Source organism: Marmota marmota, unplaced genomic scaffold (genome assembly GCF_001458135.2).
Source record: "Marmota marmota marmota unplaced genomic scaffold, marMar, whole genome shotgun sequence".
NCBI lineage: Eukaryota > Metazoa > Chordata > Mammalia > Rodentia > Sciuridae > Marmota > Marmota marmota.
Genome location: NW_026000108.1, coordinates 37,310,395 through 37,336,875, shown reverse-complemented (window position 1 = coordinate 37,336,875; position 26,481 = coordinate 37,310,395). Strand labels below are relative to the sequence as shown.

Below are 26,481 nucleotides of genomic sequence, written 5' to 3'. Positions count from 1 at the left end.
GGCTAAACCACCAAGAGTTGCCTAATTCTATAATAATTTTAGAATAACAGTGCCTTCTCTGGTAAAGAGAGGCATCTTACCAACTGTAAAGTGCTATGTGAATGTGAGGGGCCATCATGCCAATAGCAGACTTGAACCCAAATTTCCAAGGAGGATGTCACAAGCCTTAGGCTTAAATAACACACAGTATGGTGAAAATGAAAATAAAAATGTGTCAACTAAAATGAACAGCATTCTAAGTTTTTTGTTCTTTTTTTTTTTCTCAAAAAGAAAACAGTACCTGTGAAACTGTTCAAATAAATTTCTTGGCACAAAATTCAGAAGTGTGTACTTTGTCGTTCGTATTCGGTTATTCACGTAGGTTCCAGAGAACTTTTCATACTCATCCTTGAAGGGCCAGAGATGGGGAATAACAACCCGGTGCTTTCCTGACAGTTTGGGGGTCTGGGAGGATTTGGCCCCACAAACAAGTAGCGAGGAATAGTTGTACGACCTCTCGTCATCATCCCTGTTTCGGCGACCCATCAGTTGCTGCCAGTGATATCTGGCCCATTGGAAAACCTCAGTCATGTCCAGGATGCAGTGAGATCCAGGTTGGGTAGGTGATCTGGCAAAAAGCAAACAAAACACACATCCAATAAGCTTCTGGGAAGTCTTTTATTTGGGGGGTGTAACCAGGGCTTGAACTCAGGAAGACTTGACCACTGAGCCATATCCCCAGCCCTATTTTGTATTTTATTTGGAGACAGGGTCTCACTGAGTTGTTTAGTACCTCGCTTTTGCTGAGGCTGGCTTTGAATTCTCGATCCTCCTGTCTCAGCTTCCTGAACACCTGGGATTACAGGCGTGTGCCACCATGCCCGGTTGGAAGTCTTAAAGGAGAGCAAATTTTTAAACTTTTTCTATCCCAAATAAATACATGTCCCAATATTTCAACATATAATTTGGAAAATAAACCACATCTTTGGAGCTTTATTTTAAACAAGTCTTTATTTTAAAAAAGCACACACCATCTGCCTTATAGACCAATCATCTGATCACCTAAGCAACAAAAGATAGCATCTAAAAGACCATTCTTTATAACTTAAAGCAAACACTTTGGCCTTAACGTGTGCTCATGTTAAGTCTTGACACTTCTTGTCAGTTTTTTCATCTATAAAATGAGAATAATGCCATGTATTTCAAGAAAATGCCACAAGGATTAAAAGAACAATATGTAAATCGCCCAGCCTAAAGCCTGATGGTGAGTGAGCAGTCAATAAAATCCATTCTGTGTAGATTACAACAATGGTCACAAAGTTTTCCTATGCACATCCTTTTGTCCATCAGGAGGTGAATTCTTTCCCTACCTGTTGAAAATTGTTTCTATCCCCTGGCCATGATTTTTGCTTTGTATAAAGAAAGACTAACACACAGGCCACAAGCAGGGGCTTGAAAAGTGCTTGCTCAACAGGACTTGCTCTCTCTCACTGCTCTTGGGAACCCTTTTGCCACTTCTATGAGCCTGGCCTGCCTGGACTAGTCTGCTGGAGAAGAACACACAGCTCATTTACCATCTTTACTCCTGCCAATATGTGGGTGAGCCACTGGCTTCCAGCAGACCACCAGCACATGAATGTGCCCAGCTGACACATCGGGAACACAGATGAGCTGTTCCAGCTGAGCTGAGCCTAAACTGCCAATCCACCAAATCTTGAGTCACTAAATGCTATATCACCAAAATTTGGGATGGTGTATTATAAAACAAAATCTAACTGATCCATAGTCCCTTCCTTATTTTCAAGTTTTCCTTATTTTCCAGGAAATTCAGCACCATCTAGAAGCTCTTTAGCCAGAAAAAAAAAAAAAAAAGTGAGGGGAGGCTAACATTTATGAACATAGGACACTATATTCCAAGCACTTTGCGACGTCTTTTACATATATTATCTTACCTAATATTTGGGCTAATCCTGTGACACAGGTAGCTAAGGTTGGCTCAACCACATCTTTCTGACTCAAAAGTTTTGACCATTAATGTGTTTCATTCATCTGTGTATCTAGAGTGTCTGGCACTTAGCACATGTCCCTAAAAGTTCATCTAGCAGATAATGAGCACATTATAAAAGTATGTGCAGGGCAAGGTCCGGGGCCTTGGTTTCCATCTTTGCTTTATCAATGCCATTGCATTTACTTATCTTGGATTGAAATTCATCTCTGGAGATTCTTATCTAATAAATCTGTGGATATGTCCTGAGCATTTGAATTAACAAGACTTTACAGGTGGGAATCTGATTTAGGTGTCCACAGACTTCACCTAGAGAAAATCTAGGTTATGTGCTTCACGCCACACTACATTAGGAATACAGAGATGGTTAAGACTTAGCTCCCATTCTCCAGCAGCCCAGGGTCTAGGTGAGGTGATGGCCTGGAAATGTCAAAATGCAATCCCAGGTGCAAAACAGAACTGATGGCACTGAAGTAGTTTGGGGAAATTATTTAAACCTGCTTCCTTCATAAGCTTCATTCTAAGTTTATAACCTAAGTATTCTTTTCCCTAAAGTTTTATACCAACCAGGAATTAATAGTTTCCCCCATAGGGCATTAAAATTACATCCAGCTTTCATGGATCTAATACACTAAATCATTACCTAGCAGCAACGGGAGATTTAATCCAAGTACTCCAGTGATTCTACTGAATCAATATTTTTTAAATCCATGCTTGTTAGTATACCTTTGTATTATACATTGGGCCTTAAGCAATCCAAGAGATTACAGTTATCTTTATCCTTGCATTTACAGAAAAAAAACTGAATCATAACCTTTCAAACATCCATCAGATCTTTAAAAACTGCATGAATTGGAAGCAAAATAATAAAAATAAATAATAATAGAAAGTCATTTTTAATGGCAGAAGACAACAGTCTCTGAGTGCTTGTAATTGTGTCTGAATATTTAACCCACGATATGTGCCCCTGCTAGAAAGTTAGTCTTAGCTGGCTTGTATCATCAAATCAGTCTTATCAATCTAAACAAATGATAGGACCAAGAAGAAAAAGTTCTATCCCCATCATATCTCTGTCCTTTGGAGTTTATCCTCAAAAATACTTTAACAAAGAGAACTTAATCAATGACCACTGACTGACCAAATTAATGCTCACTATCTTTTCAATATAATTTGTAAAATGCTGACTGGTCTCTGAAATATATTCGAAAAACCTGTTTTTCACTTCAGTATATAAAAATAGTGTAGTCTTTTGGCTATAACTTGTAATGAATGACAACTTGAGTTATTACAGTAGTTCAGAACATATCCAAAAATACCCCCTGGCATAGAGATATAAGATAATGTCATTAAATTAATCAACATGTAGCAGAGGAAAATAGTTGATATAAATACTAAGTGCTTTTCATGCATTTCACACCATACTCACTAGGTGATCATTAGGACAAAATTTATGATTTTTACAAGATTGAAGTTAGCATAATTTGCTATTATTTCTGGAAACTTTAGAAGACAGTTTTCATTTGAAAGTAAATTCTTATTAAGACATAAGGATATGTATCCCTCTAGTGTCCACGGTCTCATACAACAATCTAAATTCTACTTGGCTCTGAAGATTTCAGAACATGATTTTTTGAGATTGCAAACATAAGATTAATTAAATATAGGAAGAGTTAACTTCTGTTAATTCCTGGTGTGTATGACTAATAACCTCACACTTACAAAAATACTGACTCACAGAGACAATTACTTCTCATTCCACAGACCCAGACAAGAACCACATTTTTCCTTAAGTCATTTGATTTCCAAGAAATAATTTTATGATGCCTGAAAAACATTTAATTGCTGAACTATTTCTAGGTCTGCTTTCCTCTGAGCCTTTTCAATGTCCTTAAAATTAGGTGACCTTTCCTTCCTCCTTTTCATTCTCAAGGAATTTTAGAGGAAACAGAATTGGGGCTGGCTCACTCTCCCACCCCCAGCATCTCGGCATCTTCCTCAGCTGCCAATAGTCCTTTTCCTACCCTCCACGGCTGGCCCAACAGGTCAGCCTCTTGTAAGAACTCTTTCCCATCAGCACTGCTGCTCATTCTTGAAAAGTGATAATTGGATCAGAGGATGAATTGAAGCAAAACAGAGAATCTGTGCTTTCATGGGACTGGGAAGAAAAAATCTGGTTTGAAGATAATTAACAAATAATGAGAGTCTTCCCAAATTTCCAGTTTAATTAAATCCTTTTATATTGGGCAGAAATACAAGGGTCTACATAGCTACCCTAAATCAGTGGCTTTCAACCTATATTACATACATACTTGTAACTAAAACAAAGGTTCTGCAAAATAGTTCTGACCCTTACCATTTGCCATGCATACAAATATTTTCTGTTCTTTCTGTCCCGTATTCATAAGATACCTGGAATTGGTTTCAAGGTCCACTAACATTTTTCTCTATATACTTTGTATGCCACTAATTGCATCTGGTACCTCATTGAAGTGAAAGTGTACTAGGAAGTGGACAGATCCATGTTTCCAGCCCCAACAGGTGCAGAAAACAGACACTTATGGTCAAAAGGCACCAAAAGACACCAGCAACTTCCCAGGTACAAGCGAGGCCTGTACCTTTCCCACCAGAGCCTGGAGCACGTGGTCTTTTCTTCTTTCTCCATCTCACCAGCAAAGTTAAAAGTATGCCAATACTGAGAAAAGGATCTCTTATTAATATTGTTTCATGTAAATATTCAGGAAAGTTTCTTTAAGAAAAAGAAAAGCAAACCAGAGTAAGTCATACCTCCTTAAGAATCATTAAGACTCATGTTATTTTAAAGTTTAGACTTGGGAAATTATGTAATCTAGAGTGCACAAATATGTAATTCTATACAATGATGTATTTGGTCAGGGTGTTGGTAAAGATGTTGTTTTAATTTTTTTAAGTATAGAGAGAACCAACATGTTAAAATGGACATAAATTCACAAAAAATACTGGCAATTAGCTTCTCTTAAAAGAAAAATCAACAGAATACTGGGCACAATTTTGACATGGTAACAAATGACAGAGACTCTTTCCTATGGCCTCTGATTGTAATTCAAAATTTCATAGTTATGCATTTTAATTGAGAGAATGAGTACTTTACTTCTTTTTTAGGTTGTAGATGGACACAAAACCTTTATTTTGTTTATTTATTTATTTATTTTTGCTTTTCATTCATCTTTTTTATACATATTTTAATTGATTTTTTAAAAAAATAAATGACAGTGGAATGCATTACAATTCTTATTACATGTATACAGCACAATTTTTTCATATCTCTGGTTGTATATAAAGTATGTTGACACAAATTCGTGTCTTCATACATGTTCTTTGGATGATGATAAGGCTGTACTGTTGAGCCACAACCCCAGCCCCTATTTTACTCATTTTTTTTTTTTTTATTTTGGCTAGGTGCAGTGGCACATACCTATAATCCCAGCGGTTCAGGAGGCTGAGGCAGGAGGATCACAAGTTCAAAGCCAGCCTCAGCAACTTAGCAAGGCCCTGTCTCTAAATAAAACACAAAACAGGGCTAGGGATGTGGCCCCAAGCATCCCTGGGTTCAATCCCTGGTACCAAAACAAAAAAAAAAATTGATTTTGATTGACATATAATTATTATACATACTTAAGGGGTACAATATGATGTTTTGATACAGGTATATTAATCAAGTCAGGCTAATTAGCATGTCTTTCACTTTATACATTTATGATTTCTTTGTGGTGAGAACATTCAAAATCCCTTCTTTTGGCTATTCTGAAATATTCAATACAAAACTGTTAAGCATAGTCACTCTTCTGAGCAAAAGCACATCAGAACTCATTCCACCCTCTCTACCTGTAACTTTGTATCTACTTAACCACTCTCCCCCTAGCCCTCCTCTCCCACTTTAGCCAGACTGGAGTAACTGCTCTTCTACTCTCTTCTATGAAATCAGCTTCTTTATATTCCATACATGCATGAGATCAGGCTCACCCCATTTGGACACATCAAACTCCTCCTGTTCTATAGATCCAGGCTCAAATATTAGCTGTACCACTTGTTAGTTATAATCACTAACTAGCTATGACTGATATAATTAGCCTCTGAACTTCATTTCCTGAGGAATAAAATGAGACCATACTTGGAGACAGAACACACTGGAGGTGAACAACATTCCTTCTATTCTTTGCTCACCTCTTCAGCATTTCTCAAGCCATAGATAAATAGAGTGGAGCCCTGTACATTGGACTGAGGTACAAACTTTAAAAATTTTGCTTTCAATTTAAATGCAGTTGTTCAAGTCTAAGTAAACACTCAGTTTAATGTACCTGTTAATACCTGAGAAGTAACTACCATTAGGTAGAAAAATAATCACAAAAGACAGCAAAGACATGAAATGACCTTTGTACCCAGTCTCATCCTCCACCAATTCTCTCCAAAACTCATTCCAACTATGTTCATGAACAAACGTATCCATTCCATTCATTCTGTTTCCCAAGTTCCCTTCATTAAAATTTCCCTTGGGGCCCCTGTGAATCATAGTATGTCAGGCCTTTTCCCTAGGGATTCTGATTCACAGGATCTAGAGCAGGACCCATGAACGTGTAATTTAATTAGTACCCCAATGTTTTATCAGGGATGTTGCAAGCATAGCTTGCAATTCTTCAAATGCTACCCTCTCTTTCCAGAAGGCTGGTCAACCATATCCACTTGCCACATTAGCCTCAGTTTATCTTCTAGACTATTTTTAGTTTAACCTTGAAGTAAGGGAAACTGGGAAGGGTCCACACAGGAGACACCATGGGGTATTCTCTGCTGTGCCTCATTACAACCCTGAGCATGGCTCAGCCACTGCCCTAGGCACACTGTCACAGGTACTTTTGTTCTTCAAAGTCAGGAAACAGGCAATTCCTCTACATGTATCTATTAACTGGTCAAAGTTAGATGATCAACAAATGTCTGTTGATCATTGAATTTTTATAGAAAAGGGGTAATGTGGGAAAAGGAAATAAAAACATCCCAGTTTTTCTTTCATGCCTGACTTTCATTCTCTTAGAAGTAGGAATACAGGATCTAAATCTGAGAAGTAATAATCACTTTGGACTTATGATTGCATCATTCGGCAATTATTAAAAAAAGGAACTTTCTTCTCCTGACCTGAAAGATTATTTAAGAACAGCACTGTTTTCTCTGCTAGTGGATTTATAAGATCAGTAAACTGTGTAGTAGAGATTAAGAGCCAGGGCACTGGGGCTAGATGCCAATGTCAATTCCTGGCACCTCCATTTACTAGCTAACCTTGCTCAAAGGCTTGTTGTAAAGACCAAGTGAATTAATATACCTAAATCCCTTAGAACAATGTGCAATCCATAATGAGTGCTAAGTAAAAGTTAAGTACTATTGAAATCATCTGAAAAATGTTCTCTCAGCTGCAATATTTATTTATAAGTATTAACTGAGAATTTGTGCATACTTGATACAACTATACTCAAATACTAAACTATGTTTAATTTCTTAGACTCTAACTCACAATCAACCACCTGGGCAAACTCATGTTGTAGTAACTGCTCTTCAGTGAACTGGAGAGGCTTCCAGGGACCCAACTAGCTAAGCACAGAATGCCCGTCTCTTCTCTGTCAGCTGTTCCTAGGAGCACATCTAGCAACCTGGAATAAAAAAGCTCTAAAAAACAACTTAACGTGAAGCACTTTTAAGATTCATTTTTCAAGAACATAATTCATAATTCTAAAATTTAGACAAAGTCCTAAAAAGCTGACTTGTTACCATTTTCTGCTAATAAACCAAATGATCCCATGCTTTATTGACCATCAGGTCAATAAAACTCTGCCACTGATAAAGAGCTTTGCCTTGAGAATTAATAGAAGCAGGTTTCAAAGTCATACAGAGAACCAATGACTAAAATGCAGTGATGATTACTTAAAACCCAAAGAGTGCTGTAAAACTAGGTGCTCTTATTCCAAGTAAACTGCTATCCTTAAAGGTAGTAAGGGAGAAAACAAAAAGAGGGAGTGAGAAGAAATAATATTTTACTGAAAACAAAGCTAACTTTTATTTATTACCCAATTTCATTTTTAGGTTGAAAACAAACTATATGCAAATTTGGATTACCAATAAACTTGCTGCTGATTAATGAGGGAAAAACACCATTAAAGATTAACTGTTCAAAAAGACCCACGTGCTCCTGGGCTGAGTTTGGTAACTTGAAGTTCAACATAACCCAGAAATGCAGAATCAGAATGCCTTTTATTGGATATCTTGCTTTAGTTTGTTGATGTTAGCATTTTATTACCATGATATTATATAGAATTTAACTAACTACTAATATCTCATAGTTGCTAAAGACCAAGATACTCAATAAATTCGAGTGAGAGAGAGTAGGTATGTGATTAATAAAAATCGAATGTTATGTACATCCAATTTACAATACAGTTTCACGGCAAGGCAACAATAAGGTAGAAAAAAATATTTCATTGAAAGCAATAATTTATCACCAACATACAAATACCTATATGTACTACTAAAATATAAATTTGCAAACTTGTTTATAATTGTCACAAAAATTTTAGATCAATTTCATTTATGAATATTGACTCAAAAACAAAATTTAGCAAATTAAATACAACTCAAGAAACAGATGCTGGTGATACTTATGAATTGGGGCCGGGGTGGGGGTGGGGGGGACTTCCAATGGAGACCTCATTACTACTGTTAAAGGGTACTGAATTAAGCCAACAACCTGAAAGAGACTGAAAGTGGATTCTTCCTACAGCCTCTTGACGAGAAAATTTTAGTCTTTGAGAACCTGAGCAAAAGAACTCAGTCACACTGTGACCAGACTTCTGACCACAGAACTTGCACCAATCAGTAGTTTCAAGCTACTGAATTTGTGGTAATTTGTTATACAACAATAGAAACTTATTCCTGAAGGTTCAGAGGTAGATCTACATATAAATGGAAATACAATATATGGCGAAAGTGAGATTTCAATTCAAGAGGGAAAATGGTAATTTTTTTAATTAACAATTGATATAGTCATTTACTTGAAAGTAAGAAAGCTAAATTTCTATTTTATAGCACATTTAATAAACTCCAGAGAAATTAGCAACTTAAATGTAAAAATTATAGTAAAATTACTAGAAGAAAATTTAGAATAATATTTTTATTATTGTTAGCTGGGCCAAACTTATTTTAAGAGGAAATTTATAAAGGACATATAATTTAGCTATCAATCATATATCTATCTTTCTATCACAGCAAAAGTCATAATAATCAAGAGACAATGGCAGCACATAATAAATAGCAAAGTTTTAATATTCCTTATATATAAAGTATTCAAAGTTAAACAAAAAATAAAGAACCCAATAAACTGGAGCAGAGAATATGAATAAGTAATTTTCAAAAGAGGAAATCCACAGAGCAAATGAATTTAAAGACATTGAATCTCACTAGTTAACTAGAAGGTTGCAAATTAAAATTATCATGAAGGTGCTGCTTTTATTAATTTGACTAACAAAAATTAAAATGAACAGTTATAGCCAGGGCTGATATATAGAGAAACAAACCCTCTATCAATAGAAATGCGAATTGCTATGTTTTCCCAAAGAAATTTGATAATATGTAATCAATTGAAAGTACATATAACTATTAACATAATAATTTAACTTTGTTTTCTATAAGCTTGGACATATGTACAATATATGTTGTGGCTTTTCCTTTTTGTAGTATCAACAATGAAACCATGAAAATATTAAAGTCCTTTAATTGGAGAATAGTTGACCATGTTGCATATATCCACATTAGGGAAATATTATACATCCATTAAAGAGGGCATATTGCCATCCACTGACCTAAACTGATAACTATTAGAAATCATAAGGTAAAAAGTAAATAACAGAGAGTTTTAAATAGAATGAGTTAATTTTCATGACACTGAATGACAAAATGACCAAAATGAATGATCTGGTTCAAAGACTGTGAGAATGACAACTTGGACAGGTCACAGTTTAAGTTACTACCTAACTAGGGAACAAAATTTGCCAAGATAGAAACAAGACCTATGATTCTCATGAGTGAATGTTGATCTCAACATCTCCATCCTGGTGGAGATAAAAACATTTAGTAATTTTCTCAGTTGTGAGAAATGTCCTCATTCCTGCCAGGTCAGAATAGCCTTGGGACATGGGCCTCTTCTTTGGCTGGAAAAGGGGACACATCGGCACCCAAAGGCCAACTGGTTGCCAGTCAAGGAATTTCTCATTGCACTGCACTTTCATATGCTTTATTTTTATTTCTTATTGCCTTGTTGGGTCTAGAGCTGGTCTGATTTTAGCTTGCTTCACTCAATAACACAAACTGCCTGGGTGTGTATACATTTCCATACCCTTGGGAGAGCAGGGAGCAGGCAGCTGTAAGAGCACGGGTATGCAACAGGTCACACCAGGCTATGAATATCTGTTACCTCATGGTGAGAATAAAAAAGTAATAAAAGCAGATCGTTAGCTTTTCTTTCCTTTGGCACAATGGACGTGTTAATTTGTAATTCTTAATAACTAAGTTAAGGGGCCGGGGCTAAAGATCAGTTGCTAGAGTGCATGCCTCACATGCACAAAGCCCTGAGTTCAATCCCCAGCACCGCAAAAAAAAAACAAACCTAAGTTAAAGTTTTGTTTTTTTTTTTTTAAGGAAGAAGTTATAATTAATAGCTATGAAATAATCAACAGCTCTCCTAAAGTAGGTCTGCCTGATGCTGGATATTAATTTTTCATCCAATATTCTATTCACTCATTTATAAAAGCTGAGAAAGCTATAATTAAAATTCTACAATCTATAAACTACCAATTTTAGGCATAAAATCAGTTAAGCATTGCTTAGTAAACAAGTACCAATGCTTCTACGATGATCAGTGTTTACAAAACTTTCTACGTGTCATCTAATTTCATCTTTACAATTTGGTGTAACATTTGATTCCCATTTTTCAAAGGAAGAAACAAAAGGTCCAAAAGGTTTTATAACTTTCTCAAAGCATACAATTGATTCCAAATCATATCTTTCTAATAATACAATGCTAACTAAACATAAAATTTAATAGAACCAAATATCATTCAAGACTATATTATTTTCAATTATAGTACATATTTTCTAGAAGATATTAAGGATAAAATCACTCACTCGTAAAATGTACCCAAATTATAGTACAATATAAGTTCCTTACAGTACATAAATTGCTTCAAAGAAGACTTATTTCTCAAACACTGTTTCCCTTAATGAATGCTTAATGAAGCAGGGCAGATTACCAAAGGTAAATACAGCATAATGAATTCTCTTAGGCCCAGTTAGTATTTAAAAATTTCTGAGGTCATCACCAGCCAACAAACAACTTAAAAAATACACATGAGCTTACTTATCTAAGTAAAAAACATTCATATGTACAGCCGTTTCAAGATGTTCTATTTTGTGTCTTTCAGACTTAACATGCATCAGAATCTCTGGAACCTTACCCCTTCAGTTTCTGATTTAGCAGGTGTGAGATGAAGCTCAAGAACCCACCTATTTAACATGTTTTCAGGCAGTGCTGATGCTTTTGGTCCTGGGAGCACATTTTGATAAACATGTCTCTAGGATAAATAGCTTTATTTCAAAATATAAAGTTGTATTTAGAGTGAACAGTTTATCAGACATCACTCATATTGTTGGGAAGCCTAACTCTTTTGAATATATAAATGAAGGCTATGACCAACAGCTTAACAGCTGATACAAGCAGACCATCATGTCCAAGGTTGGAATAAACTACAAGGGAAAGTCCAGTTTGAAATCTTTTTGTAGATTTAATACAGGTACAAGTCTCAACCAACATTCACAAAATCTCAGCAAAGAAAAACAAAATCCTGACCTAGACAAACTTATTACCTTCTCAACCAACATGAAAGAACACTGACAAAATTTCATTTCTTATATGCTCCAAACCTTGGGAGACAGGGAAGTTACTTATCAAGGTCAATAAGAAGTATAGAGAAATTCATAGCAACTCATTTCTGAGTACAGAATAGAAACTCTTTCATAGCAAATTCGTGATATGAAAGTCTCCTTGACTGACCATCAGAGATGAGCCTTGATAAAACTTGGATTTTCTCTGATCTTGTCATCTGTGACTCACCTGACCAACATTCTTTTTAAGAGACTTTATTACTTCAGAGAGACTGATTCTTTATCTGACCAGCAAGGACAATGTCTCACTGATGGTTTGATAGCTTCCTTGGTTTCTTTTCTATGTCAGATGCCAAAGTAGCATGTTTGGACGGCTCCTCTAATAAGGAATATCCTGTTAGCTACAAAATATTTTTTCTTCACCTCACATAAGCTTTGGAAAATAGGATGTCTAAACAGTATATGTGATGTACTTACTATGGGTTTTGGTGATGACAATGGCCAGTTTATTTTATGGGAAACCATGGGTCTTGAATAATCAAGTTATATATTCCTCAGTATTCTCCATTGGGTGGGATGAATCAAATTTGCAAATAAAGTCACCCCGGAGTTCTGAGTGCTATTTAGTATTTTCAGTTAATTGAACTTCTTGGATTAAACACCAATAGGCATGCATATTTTATATTTTTGATATATACAAGAGGCTAGGAAAGGGTAATATGTTACCCAAAACGTGAATTAAGGTAGTTACTTTGATAACTACTTTAACTGGTGATTATTATCATGGGAGGAAGTATTATGTAAGGTTGTGAAAAGCTAAGTCATACTTTTACCACTGATGAAATATTTGTTATAGTTTTGTCATTTTTAAAGGTCCTAACTGGGAAAAGGTCAACTTGATTCAAGCACATTGAACCTATGCATCTTTAGAAAAGAATGCTTAGAGTTGGGTGTGTTGGCACACAATTGTAATCCCAGCAGCTCCAGAGGCTGAGGCAGGAGCTCATGAGTTCAAAGCCAGCCTCAGCAACCTAGCGAAGCCCCAAGCAACTCAGTGAGACCTTGTCTCTAAGTAAAATATTAAAAAGGGCTGGAGATGTGGCTCAGTAGTTAAGGAGCCTTACCCGTGTCAAAAAAGAAAGAATGCTTATACCAAGTTCATTTCATTCCTAATTCATTCCACAAACATGACCTGAAAAACTTAACCATTTACCAGACCCCATAGTTGATGTTCGATAGATAAAAAGAAAAGATACTTTTCAATATCACAGAACCAGCCTCAGACTAAAGGAAGGAACCCTCCACAGCCATGAATGAGATGCTTTATATAATTTCTGAAGAAGAATCAAATTAGGATTTTCACTTACAACATGTTTATTTTGAGAGAGAGCAGAGGAATCAAATATGACTGTGGCATCTAGATGCATTGTTTTATACTAGGAAAGTTTTCTCTTCTTACTATTTCCATACATAGATAGCTTATTCAATTCCCCCTCATGTGAGAATAAAGCTTTTATAAAAAATGCATATATAATATAGCTAAATACACCATATATTTCATGATAGATATCATAAATTATATAATATTATATATATANTGAGAAAAATTGTCCACACTTTTAATATATATATATATATATATATATATATATATATATATATATATATATGATATAAATATTCCTCAACTTACAGTGGGGTTATGTCTGCATAAACCCATCACAAGTTTAAAACATTGAGGTTGAAAATGAATTTAATACACCTAATGTACTGAAAATCATAGCTTGGTTTATCCTACCTTAACTGTGCTCAATAGGTTTATACTAGCCTATAGTTGGACAGGTTCATCTAATTCAAAGCCTATTTTATAATAAAGTGTTGGATATCAGATTAGTTAGCTTTGCAACACTGACCAAAATACCCAACAAGAACAATGTAGGAGGAGGGAAAAATTGATTTTGGCTCACAGTGACAGAGGTCAAGTTTGGTCATCCCAGTCCACTGTTCTGAGCCTAAGGTGAGGCAGAACATCATGGTGAAAGGGCATGGCAGAGAAACACTGATCCATTTCTGGCAATCAGAAAGCAGAGAGAGAGAGAGAAGCAGGGAGATGCTGAAGGGAAGGCGAACTTTTACAGGACAAGCCCCTAGTGACCCACCTCGTCCAGCCATCCCTGCCTTATTACAGTTACCACCCAGTCAGCTCATTCAAACTTGGATGGACTCATTAGGTCACACCTCTCATGATCCAGTCATTTCACCTCTGATAGTCCTCCCATTAATACAGGCACTTTGAGGAAACACCTCATATCCAAACCATAACAGATAACCTTGTGTAATTTATTGAATACCTGCATCCAAGAAAGGCTGGCCATCCAGAACACTGTGCAGTATTGGTTGTTAACCTTCATGACTCTGTAGCTGACTGGGAGCCACTGCTCACTACTACTGTTCACTGATGGCCCAGCATCACAAGGGAGGATTATATCACATATCTATAGCCCAGGAAAAGATTTAAAGTTCAAAATTTGAAGAACAGTACAGTTTCTACTGAATGATTATTGCTTTTTGCACCATCAAAAAGTAAAAAAAAAAAAAATCATGAAGTTGAACTATTTGAAGTTAGGAACTATCTTTTATATTTACACTTATGAATTATATACATATTTATATATGCAGCCTTTGGATGGTTTATTCCAATACTGAGAATATTAATGTGTCTCTTTCAATATATCTCATATTTTCTTGAGGGAACCACATCTCTAAATGAATCATCTTTTGTGGATGTCTATGCTCCAAATTGACTTAAGGCAGTAAAAAGGCAAATAAATGTGTCTCTGTGTTACTGGTAAATTAAAAACAAACAAAAAACAACAACAACAACAACAAAAAACTCAGCTATACTTATGACTGAGTTCCTAGTTACCTTAATCTATTCTTAAAGCTAAATGAAAATAAACATTTATTAAAATATTGATGATAGCAATCTTTACCACTAGGTTTTGACCTTGTTAATACTAGATAGTCCTAAAATAGTATATTATGAAAATGATAGAATTGTTTTTCATATTTGGTTATTCAATATTAACAAGATATTATTAATTCAACACAACTAAGATCATAACAATATCTACCACTTACAGAGATATGCCAAGTTCTTGCAGGGAATAAATATACATTAACTTTAGTCTTACTGATGAGAAAACAGGCCCAGAGTGCTTGAGAAATGCACCTAACTTTCTTCCGACAGATGACTTTGTTTTTACTTTATTGAAGAAGCCAAGTCATCAAAAGAAAGCTTGAACGAGTGCCCTCACCCAACCTTCCCCAGTGTAGACCTTGTCTCAGAAACTGCCAAGGAGGCAGCTCGTGTCCAGAGAGCTACACATCAAACTGAGATCCCCATTCTCTCCCCAAACCTGCTCCCCTTCAGGTTAGTCCTGTCAGTTGATGGCAGCTCCACCCTTCTAGATGCTCAGCCCCAAAGCCTTTGAGCCCTCCTTGGGTCCTTCTTCCTCTCATGACCCCCATCCAATCAGCAATTCTCTTGGCTCTCCCTCAAAAATACACTGAGAAGCTAACCGCTTCCTCAGCATCATCCTAGTTGACTGCTATTGGCCTTGTCCTGTTAAAACCAAAAGTTGGACCCTGACATTTTCCCAATTAAACTCTCTCAGGGTTTCCACATTAATTGTAGTAACAGCCTCCAGTTGTTTATGACCTTCCTCCCATGATTCTCCTTCCCTGCTTTATTACTCATACAGCTTTCATGTCATTTCTTAACAATAGATGATTAACTTTTGTGTTTTGGCTTTTGTCTGTCTCCCTCCTTCATCTGTACAGGAATTTCTGTGTTTATTTTTTCCCCCACTGATACCGCCTCTGGCTAGAGCAGTATCAGGCATGCAGTAGACTTTTGATGAATATTTGCTGGATGAGCCTATGAATGAAAGAGTAAAATAACATCCCTCATAAATGCAGTAGAGACTGTTACCTTTAACAGTCTTGGACACACTGGCTCTAGATGTGACACAATTCACTTGGGCATTTCCTGGTATCTCACTACAGCTTTCATTAAGTATGCTAATGTTATTCTAGTTCACATGAAGGTCTAGAGCATGCAACCCTAAAAGGGACACTAATCAGCCTCCACCACATGAAGACATAAAAGAGGAAATAAAACAAGTAGAACTTCTTTTTAAAAATAGCTGAGGTATGTAAATTTAGTTGTTCTAAAACTCTCAGGGAAGTAGTTCTTCTCAGTAACATAGTTTTTCTACAGCTTAAAGATGCTTATCCCTTTAAGTACCAAAACAATTTTTTCTGGAATGGAAATCGTTATACAACATGTCGCAATTTTCCTGTTCTTGCTGTAGCATTTTAAATAAATTTAAATTTTGAGGATTTAGCATGAGTACTCTGAGCACCAGAGCAGTTCCAGCAGTGATGACTTCAGGATCTTCCAAAGAATTGCCAGAAGCTTCTCCTCAGTAGCTGAAAACCTCCTTGTTTTGAATGCACATATATGGTTTGACAGGCTTTTTCCTCCAAATATCTGTTCAAATATCTGCTTTCATAAATATTTAACTCTTACTTCCAACTCCCACAGAGAGGTTAATAAATGTAAATAAAATGACTTACATGACCTCAATGGTCTTCCGGGAGTAGAAGATAAAAATTCAGCAAGATTGACTTAGTGAAATCATTTTCACTGTTCAGAGACCTCTTATCCTTAGATCTGTTTAATAAATAAGTATTGAAAGGCTACCATGTGCCACTCAGGCCCTTTTCCAGGCACTGAAACCAAAGTGATACAAAGTTCCTGTACTGACTCCATGATTCTTACCCTACATGAGCCCATGGTAAAGGGATCCGCCCTGAGCTGACTCATGGGGTTCCCTCATTACCTGAAATACTTCAGAGATTAATTGCCATGGCATAAACATTGCTGTGTGTGTAGCCAGGTTTTAGGCAGAACACAGAAAGAGCTTAAGATACTACCCAATGAAGAAACAGGTAACATCCGAAACCAAGCCAGCACACAGATAAGTGCTAATTTCCAAAATTAGAGTCAAATATATTTTTAAATAGTAGAACACAAATTTCCTGGTGTGCTATGTATGTTTACTGTAGCTCAGTGTGGTAAGCACTGTTTGTGTGTGTGTGTGTGTGTGTGTGTGTGTAAAACATGGTAAACACACTGGATTGTAGTTATAAAGACAGCTTTTGAAAGATTATTAGGAAGACAGAGGGAAATGAGTTGAAATAATTTAATATCAGCATCACCTACAAGACCATCTTGCTCACTATTTCAACCAGTAACTGAACAATGTTTGGCACATAAGCAGGCATACCAGGAATATTGTTAAATGAATTAATTAATGTCAATCAGGTTCTTGGTGGTATACCATGCACCTTGGGAATGAATCCTCTTCAAATATCACAAATATTGAGAATAAAGGATAATCAATTTACAACCATTATTGTTGAATGAATGAGTAGGGTCCTCTAATAAGGTCTATTTGGTCAGCTGCATCTTGATCCTTTCAATGACCTAAAGCCACCTCACCTTTGCCAGAGATGACAATTATATTTGCCCTTAGACTGTTGATGACTAAGGTTATATTTAAACCAATGGTCCTCAAGTGAAACTAGTTTTGGCAATATCTGGAGATACTTTTGATTATGGATGCAATAGGTGAGATATGCTGCTAAATTTTAGACTGCAAAAAATAGTCCCTCACAATAAGAATTATCTAGCCCCAAATGTCAAAAATGCTGCTGTTGAGATACCCTGGGTTAGAGCAAGTCATTCCATTTTTTTAAGAGACAGGTGGGTCTTGAGTTCCAATGAGACTTATAACCTTCAGTTTCCCCATCAGGAAAATACAATAATAGTATCCACATCGTAGGGTTGTTGTGAGGAGTACATGATAATTTATGTAAGGTATCAGACATATAATAGACCCCAAAATCTAGCTAGTCTACTATTACAAGTGCACTTATTAATTGTTTGAGTATAAGATTTCTGCAAATCCTCAGTGAGAAAAGTGAAGCAGGAGGCATCACAATACTAGACCTTAAATTATACTACAGAGCTGTAGTAACAGAAACCGCATGGTGTTAGCACCAAAACAGACATGAAGGTCAATGGTACAGAACAGAAGACACAGGGACAAGCCCACATAAATACAGTTATCTCACACTAGACATAGGCGCATAAACATACATTGGAGAAAAGATAGCCTCTTCAATAAATGGTGCTGGGAAAACCAGAAATCTATATGTAGCAAAATGAAATTAAACCCCTATCTCTCACTCTGCACAAAACTCAAAGTGGATCAAGGACTTAGGCATTAGACCAGAGACCCTGTGCTTACTAGAAGAAAAAATAGGCCCAAATCTCCATCGCGTTGGCTTAGGAACCCAATTCCTTAACAAGACTTGTAAACATAAGAAGTAAAATCAAGAATCAATAAATGGGATGATATCAAACTGAAAAGCTTCTTCACAGCAAAGGAAACAATTAAGAACATGAAGAGAGAGCCTATAGAATGGGAGAAAATCTTTGCCCCCTGCACCACAGATAGAACATTAATCTCCAGGATAAATAAAGAACTCAAAAAACTTAATACCAAAAACAAATAAATAACAACAAAAACAACCCCAATCAATAAATGGACAAAGGAACTGAACAGGCACAGAAGAAATACAATGGTCAACAAATACATAAAAAAAATGTTCAACATCTCTAGCTATTAGAGAAATGCAAATTAAAACTACACTGAGATTTTATTTCACTCCAGACAGAATAGCAATTATCAAGAATATAAGTAACAATAAATGTTGGCGATGACTTAGGGAAAAAGGTATACTCATAAATGGCTGATGGGACTGCAAATTGGTACAACCACTCTGGAAAGAAGTATGGAGAGTCCTCAGAAAACTTGGAATGGAACCACAGTTTGACCCAGTTATCCCACTCCTTGGCATATCTCAAAGGACTTAAAATCATCATACTATACTGATGTAGCCACATCAATGTTCATAGCCCCTCAATTCACATTAGCTAAACCATGGAACCAACCTAGGTACCCTTCAATAGATGAACAGATAAAGAAAATATGGTATGTATACACAATGGAATATTACTCATCCATAAAGAAGAATAAAATTATAGCATTTGCCAGTAAATGGAGGGAACTAGAGGATATCATGCTAAGTGAAATAAACCAATCACAAAAAAAAGGCCAAATATTCTCTCTAATATGCAGATGCTAACACACAGTAAGTGGTAGGGGAACAGGAAAGAGAGTAGAATGAATTGGACATTACTTTCCTATGTTCATATTTGAATACATGACTAGTATAACTCCACATGAACAACCACAAGAATGGGAAGTTATACTTCATGTATGTATAATATGGCAAAATACATACTATCACATATAAATAAAAAATAACTCATAAAATATTAAAAAAGATTTCTGCTAAGTAGGAAAACCATTTTTAAAATGATAAAGCTCAGGAAAATCATAATTTTAGGACTAAGGATATAAACTCAGTGGTTGATCTCTTCCCTAGCATGCATAAGGCCCTGGGGTTAAAGCAATGACTAAAAAAGCAAAACTGACAATTCAAAAAATAAAAAAAAAACAAAGAAAGAAAGAAAATTCAAAAACTTAAACCTGTTGAAAACCTTAAATATGTAACTTTTTATATAAGAAAAATGAGGTCCAGGGAGATTGGCTTGTTCAAGATTAAATAGCAAAATAATGTCAGCTCACATAAAATAGCTCCCTATCTTCTCTACTACCATTTTATTCCTTATGCATATATAGGTAGGCTTTTATTATTCCTAAACACAATGTCATTATTTACAAATATGTCATAAATTATTTATTCAACTTGAATACAAGATTTTATACCTCCTAAAATCATATGTGATAGTATAATTAGCCTATAAAATAAAAATTATTCAGATACGCATCTATCTTAAAATTCTCAGTCTGTTCAAGCTCATTTGTGGAACTGCCCTATTGTTTCAGTATCATTGTAACAAGTCCTGTTACCATGATGATGGTCAGCTTTTTAAGTTAATATTTTATAAAAATCAATATTAGAAATTATTCACTTCTGGCTTAAATATTTAAATAAAAATATACTTTGGAAAAGAGCCTGAACAAACATCCAGAATTTGACATAGTACAAATAAATAGGCAAAAATAATATTTATCTTCAGTAGTAACCTAAGAAAAGTAATTTAGGCAGAGTTAGAATTTTTTGTTTCTGATTGTAGCAAAAAAATTCTTTAAACTTCATAAATCTACTGAAACATTCATATAGTTCTGGGGGAAATCTAACCTTTCTTACTTTTCTAAAGCCATAACACAATATGCCTTTAAAATGTTCATTCTTGTTTGCCCTGAAGAGAAAGATGCTCAACTCAGAGTTACAAAAGGCACAAAACCCAAATGTTTAAAAATAGTGAAACTATTCAATTGTGATACATCTAAATAATGGGAATATAAGATAGCTGTTAAAAAGTGATGTTTAAGAGAATGTTTAATTTAGAGTGCAAAAACACATGAAGTTTATAAATATTTAAAGAATGATTCAGACCTGTATAAATGTCTGATCTCAACTATGAATGTACAACATGCTAACATGGAAAATCTAGAATAAAGTAATTTTAAAAACATTAACACTTTTTAAAATTTTCTTTTTTAGATGTAGATGAACACACTATCTTTATTTTTATTTATTTATTTTTATGTGGTGCTGAGAATTGAACTCAACGTCTCATACATGCTAGGCAAGCACTCTACCACTGAGCTACAACCCAGACCAACACTGTTTTTTGAGAGAGTATATCAATAGCTGATTTCTATGTTAAGTATATTTTTAATGACTATCCATATTTTATCTATATTTTTTACCATCTGCTTATAAACTTACTTTGGATCCGAAAACAGTTCTTCATTTTAATCAAGAATACTAAAGTTAATCAAAAGCTTATTACTGTATATAATCATGAAACCTATATTTATGGTGAAGAAAAGCATACACAGAGGCTAATGTATTGCTTTTACATTTAAGATGTGAGAAGAGGCAATTCTTTGATTTTTTTGTTTGTCAAGAACAACTTTACATTATGCAAGACAAGCCTGCTGCAACACCAAAAATGTTCATGCTAAAGCCCACAAGTAGCATGTATAGGTTCTAATATTATATCAGATTAATATTGAAGACTAATGTATACTAAATTAGTGATAATTTGGCCTTCATAAAGGCAAATATGTGTGCTCTTTCCAAGAAATAGTGAATGCAATTATAAATGGTGTAAAGCCAATTAAAGTATTCTTTTAGCTAAAAAGATAATCACTAAAAGATATCTCATAGATACAGCTCATTAAACTTTAAAAGACAGTGTATTTAAATGCCTAGATACTTCTGGGACAGTCTTATTCATGAAAATTAATTATAAAAGTAGAATTTAAAGGATATTGCATAAAAGAAAGCTCAGATAATTATTTCAGTAAAACATGTTCATACTTATGGAAGACATATACAATACTAGATATCAAAAAATCGCAAAGTCTCATAAATAAGACCATTTTACATTTTAAATATTACCTTGATTGCTCTTTACTTTAGAACATTAAAGTCAGTAGGGTTCAGAATTTATTGGTCATATTTTCAAATTGTAATTAAAAATCCACTTCAAGACTCCTTCTGCTGATTCCTAGTATCTTCATAATATGACGAATATATAATATTCTGAAATTACCACATTCAGCACCACATGCACTGGTAAGGTAAAGAAAACAGGCAACCAAAATTTCCAGTAATATATAAAGAATTTAATCCAATTTGATTAAATCCAAAATGTATTCCAAGAATATAGCCTATGCTATGTACAGATGCACTATGAAAATATTTTTATGATTGGATTCTAATTTTATTTGCTTATTTATTATTTTGGGGGGGTACTAGGGATTTAACACAGGGACACTTTACAGTACATTTCCAGTCCTTTTTATTTTGAGACAGGGCCTCCCTAAATGGCTGAGGCTGGCCTTGGATTTGTTATTCTCCTGTCTCAGCATGCTCAGTCCCTGGGTTTACAGGTGTGCACCACCTAACCCCTGCTCTAATTTTATATAGAGTAATTAGTCATTCCCATAGGGAATCTGGATCATTCCCTACCTCTATAAACATGCACAGTATCTCTAAGAACACTTGATTCCCTATGCACAATCTGAGAGTCTTAAGAGTCACATTTGCTTCTTTTAATTGTTGTCCAAAAATATACCCAAGATCAAAGGATAGGGGCACACACACAGCGCTCTCTTTTCTCCTATGAAACACAAAATGTATTCAGTTTAATTTTGCTTTTAAAGGAGATCTTTTGCCAACAAGTAAATAACATAAAGCAAGGCAACACAAATCTTTAAATACCGAACATTGCACTTTTGGCTTCTTCACAAGTTTTACTTTTTAAAACAACTTCTTTTTCAGCCAGCCCAGGGATAATACGGAGTATGAGAAACCAGTCCTTTAAAAGTGGGCCGGTGAATATGCTGGCTTTCTCACCTGAGGATCCTGCCGGAAGTCTATGTTCTCAAACTTACCACAGATCAGAATCAAAAGGAAAGCTTCTAAGAGCACAGTTTCTACCTCTTTTCTGCCAAGCACAGGACCTGCCCACTTTCTGACTCAGTAGGCCTGCAGTGGGACCTGAGGGTTTGCATTTCTAACAAGCTCAAGTGAAACTGATGCTTCTAGTCTGGGGACCACACTTTGAAAACCATCAACCTAAGCAACCCAAAGCTACCCTGGAACGTCTTACTTTTAATTCATAAGTATATTGCCCCATGAATTCATAATCAACATTATTTTTATGCAGTTAATCATTTCCACCCATGTGTATGTATTACTATTTAAGTAATCAGTGAAACTGCTTTTCTGATACTGAAGAAAGAGGACAATTATTTTCTGTATAAATAAACACAGAAATTTTTTAAAAATTCTTTAAAAATAATAACATGGTTAGGAAATGATAAGTGAAAAGAAATAGGAAAGTGGATTTATTTGTAGCTAAAATGAAAAGAACTCAGTCATTGAAAGACCAAATGGACTTTTAAAACTAAAAGTTTATATCAAGAGACTAAATCAAATGTTTTCTAAATGTCTCTCACATATTACCCAGAGCTATAAATATGAATCATATAAATAGGACAAGACTAAAGTTTTGAAGTATGTCTTCTCTTTAAGGTATATGTCATTGCTGGATAAGTGAAAAAAGACAGGCATTACTTCATTTATTTTGTTTGAACTGTAGAAAAGTTATTTCAAGATAATGGATGAAGAGTTTAACCTCTAAAACCTAATAATTTGCTTTTGGAAATTACGGAGTAACTTTAAATATGTTATGAATATTACATAGGTAAGTATTATTCCTCAATGGCTAAAAATTACTTCATCTCATGACTTAATGTAATGGAAGTATAGATTACATATGCTGATCACTAAATTATCACAACGTACATATTTAAATTGTCCCTGAGATCGGAACATTAAGTATGACTAGTATATAAATATCAGTAATGGACAGGTCAAACTATTAATGGTAATTAAAAGAAGTTGATCATTTTTACTGGAATTATAAAATGAATTTATGGTAAATAAATAGTCAACTTATTCAATGCTACTCAACTCCCCAAATATATTCATTTTGAATAAGTACTGATACTATATTTAGCTGTTTTCAAAACAGCAAACAGATTCACAATAATTGGCCACTCACCATAAACCCTTAGCCTCTCTAAGCCTGTTTCCAAATTATAAAATGGAAATATCACCTATGTCACAGAGTTTTGTATGAAGGTTTATTAAGAATATGTAGTACCTGACACACGGAAGATGCTCAGTGCCTTCCTTTAAATGGAGTTTACCGTGCTCCCGCGGTGTGCGGGGAATTGTTATAGATACAGGAAATAAACCAGAGAAAAATGCAGATGAAAACTTCTATGTTTTAGAATTTTACTTTTTAGCATTCGTTTATTTTACCTTGCCCTACATTCAATGCTGGGTACTTAGGGGATGAATAAAAAACACCCAGAAAGAGATTAAAATTCTCAATTCAATTTAAAAAGATAAAATTGGATAATCATGCAGTGCATGAATTTAGGAAAATAGAAAATCCTACCAGAAGGCACGGAATGGAGTCAGAGGCTGGAAAGGGAAAAGAGGACTGCTTCCCATGAGAGAGAGAGAGAGCATCTAAATGAGCCTTGGAAAAACCCAAATTCCCTATAGAAGAGATTTGTAGATTTTTGGAAAAGTAATATTATGAAAAGGAAGGTGGCTGGAAACTGTTTGTGTAAGCAACTATGAGTAGTTTTATATTGCTGGAATTTCAAATATAAATTAAGGACTAATAGGAGATTAAAGTGGGAATCTATGTTAGAACCATCTTTAAGTCTTCAATTGTTAAGATGAAGAATTTATACTTAGTTTAGAAGAAACAGGGAATCATTGGAGATATTTTGAGAATATAATGTGGATTTTTTTCTTTTTTCTTTTTTTTTTAATACCAAGGATTGAACCCAGATGTTAACCACTGAGTCACATCCTTGGCCCATTTTTAAATTCTTTATTTGAGACAGGGTCTCACTAAGCTGCTTAGGGCCTCACCAAGTTGCTGAGGCTGGATTTGAACTCATGATCCTTCTGCCTCAGCATGAGCCACCTTCTCATGTTCCTCACGTGGTCGGGTGCCTCCTGTGTTGGTGCCATTTCTGATCTCTGCCTGTTATCACCCTACATCATTAAGCCTATATACCTTATCCATATATTCCTATCATCAACACACCTATCCTGACCATGACCCAAAATATGAAGCATACAAAATAATATGTGACTGTCTGGACATTTGGGATCATCATGGTCCCTCCTGGCACTGCTCAAATGAAATGTGACAATTTGGGAGAAGAAAGCTAGTTTGGGACGATTGCTTTTTCAAAGTTCCATTATCCCATTGGGAGCATTTCCCTTTCCTTTTAGTCCTTGCTTTAGGGATCTTAAAAGTGTAATAATGCTTTAGATTTAGGAATTTTTCTACCTGGGTAAGGTAGAAACGTTGATTGCTTAACTAAAGGATATCACAGGAAGTTGAACTTCTGACAAAAACATCTGAGAGCATCTTTTTAGCACAGTTTTTAGTGAAGAAAAGAAGGATAGCAGGGCACAGTGGCAGATAATTGAAACCCCAGTGACTAGGAAGGCTAAGGCAGGAGGATCTCAATTTTGAGGTCAGCCTGGGCAACTTGGTAAGATCCTGTCTCAAAAAAAATAAGTAAATAAAAGGGCTGGGAGTGTAGCTCAGTGATATAGTGTCCCTAAGTTCATTCCTCAGTACCAAAAGAAAAAAGGGGGGAGGGTGTTATAATCATGATGTTTAACTATAACCTTCTATAATATTTTATAGCCTAATTAAAGTAAATTAGAATGTTGTGAAATCATGCTAAGTAATTATGAATACTATAAACTAAAGAAAGGATTTCACAACATTGAGGATGGTTGAAACTTGATTATCACTTTCCTTCTTATAACCAAGGAAATTAAGATTTTTACAATCCATCTTACATGTTAAGGAGTTGAAAACTTCTAAGTTTGTTTTACTAACAGAAATGTAGTTGTATTTACCATCTTCATTCAGAAAGGCCTTAAACTGAATAAATAAACTTCAGGAAGATCAACTAGGAAGTATTTAATTAAGGCCTATCAGCATCAGATCCCAGCAGATGTGATCAACAGGAAATGAAGGGGAAGTTAAGCTCTAGTTAATCTAACCCTGCTTATTATTTCAGAAAATAGCTGGGAGCAGAAGAACAAATGTGAGTAGAATCAAGCTTTGCCTGTGGCTTTCCCTCTAGTCCAAATGTTCTCACCAGCAAATATAGTTCAGAAATAATAATACTTAACATAAAATTACAACGTAATGAGGGAGATTGTAGGAACTCTATAAAAGGGGCTGGATATTTATTTATGTGCTCTTCATATCAGGACAGATTGTTTTATTAGGAGATTGGCTTTTTCTCCCCTCTGTTAACTAAATATATTCACTGTAAAAATCTTAGAAACTATAGATTAATACCATGATAAAAATATAAATTTCCTAAAATCTCACCACCCAAACGAAAGTACTGTTAATATTTCATTTGCTCCTCTCCATTAAAGTAGCTTCTGTGCATAGGTTGATTTTGTTTTTCTAAAACTACAATATCATTTTGCAATTTGTTTTTTCTTTTCTTTTTTTTATTTCTCATATTCCCTATCAGAATAGTTTTCTATATAATTGAATAGCCTTCCTAATAACCTCACATAATTCGATTTTCTTTCGATGTTTGCTAACATGATGTGTGCAAATGTGGGGACACAATTATTGCCATTCTGATATTCTTTGATGATTGAGAGGTTAACATTGCCCCTTTCTCAACCTTGAAAATTTTCAATTTATTTTCCTTTGTGAATTGCCGAAT

At 35.1% G+C, this 26,481-nt stretch overlaps 1 protein-coding gene across 3 annotated transcripts in view; it reads right to left on the bottom strand.

Moving 5' to 3' along the window:
* Positions 1-26,481, bottom strand: part of Atp10d (ATPase phospholipid transporting 10D (putative)) — a 108,619-nt gene that overhangs the window by 78,759 nt on the left and 3,379 nt on the right. For all 3 annotated transcript variants that reach the window (XM_048784432.1, XM_048784431.1, XM_015482080.2), the window contains one exon: positions 281-607. In XM_048784432.1, the coding sequence (XP_048640389.1) occupies positions 281-607 (327 nt within the window). The remainder of the gene's footprint in view (positions 1-280; positions 608-26,481) is intronic.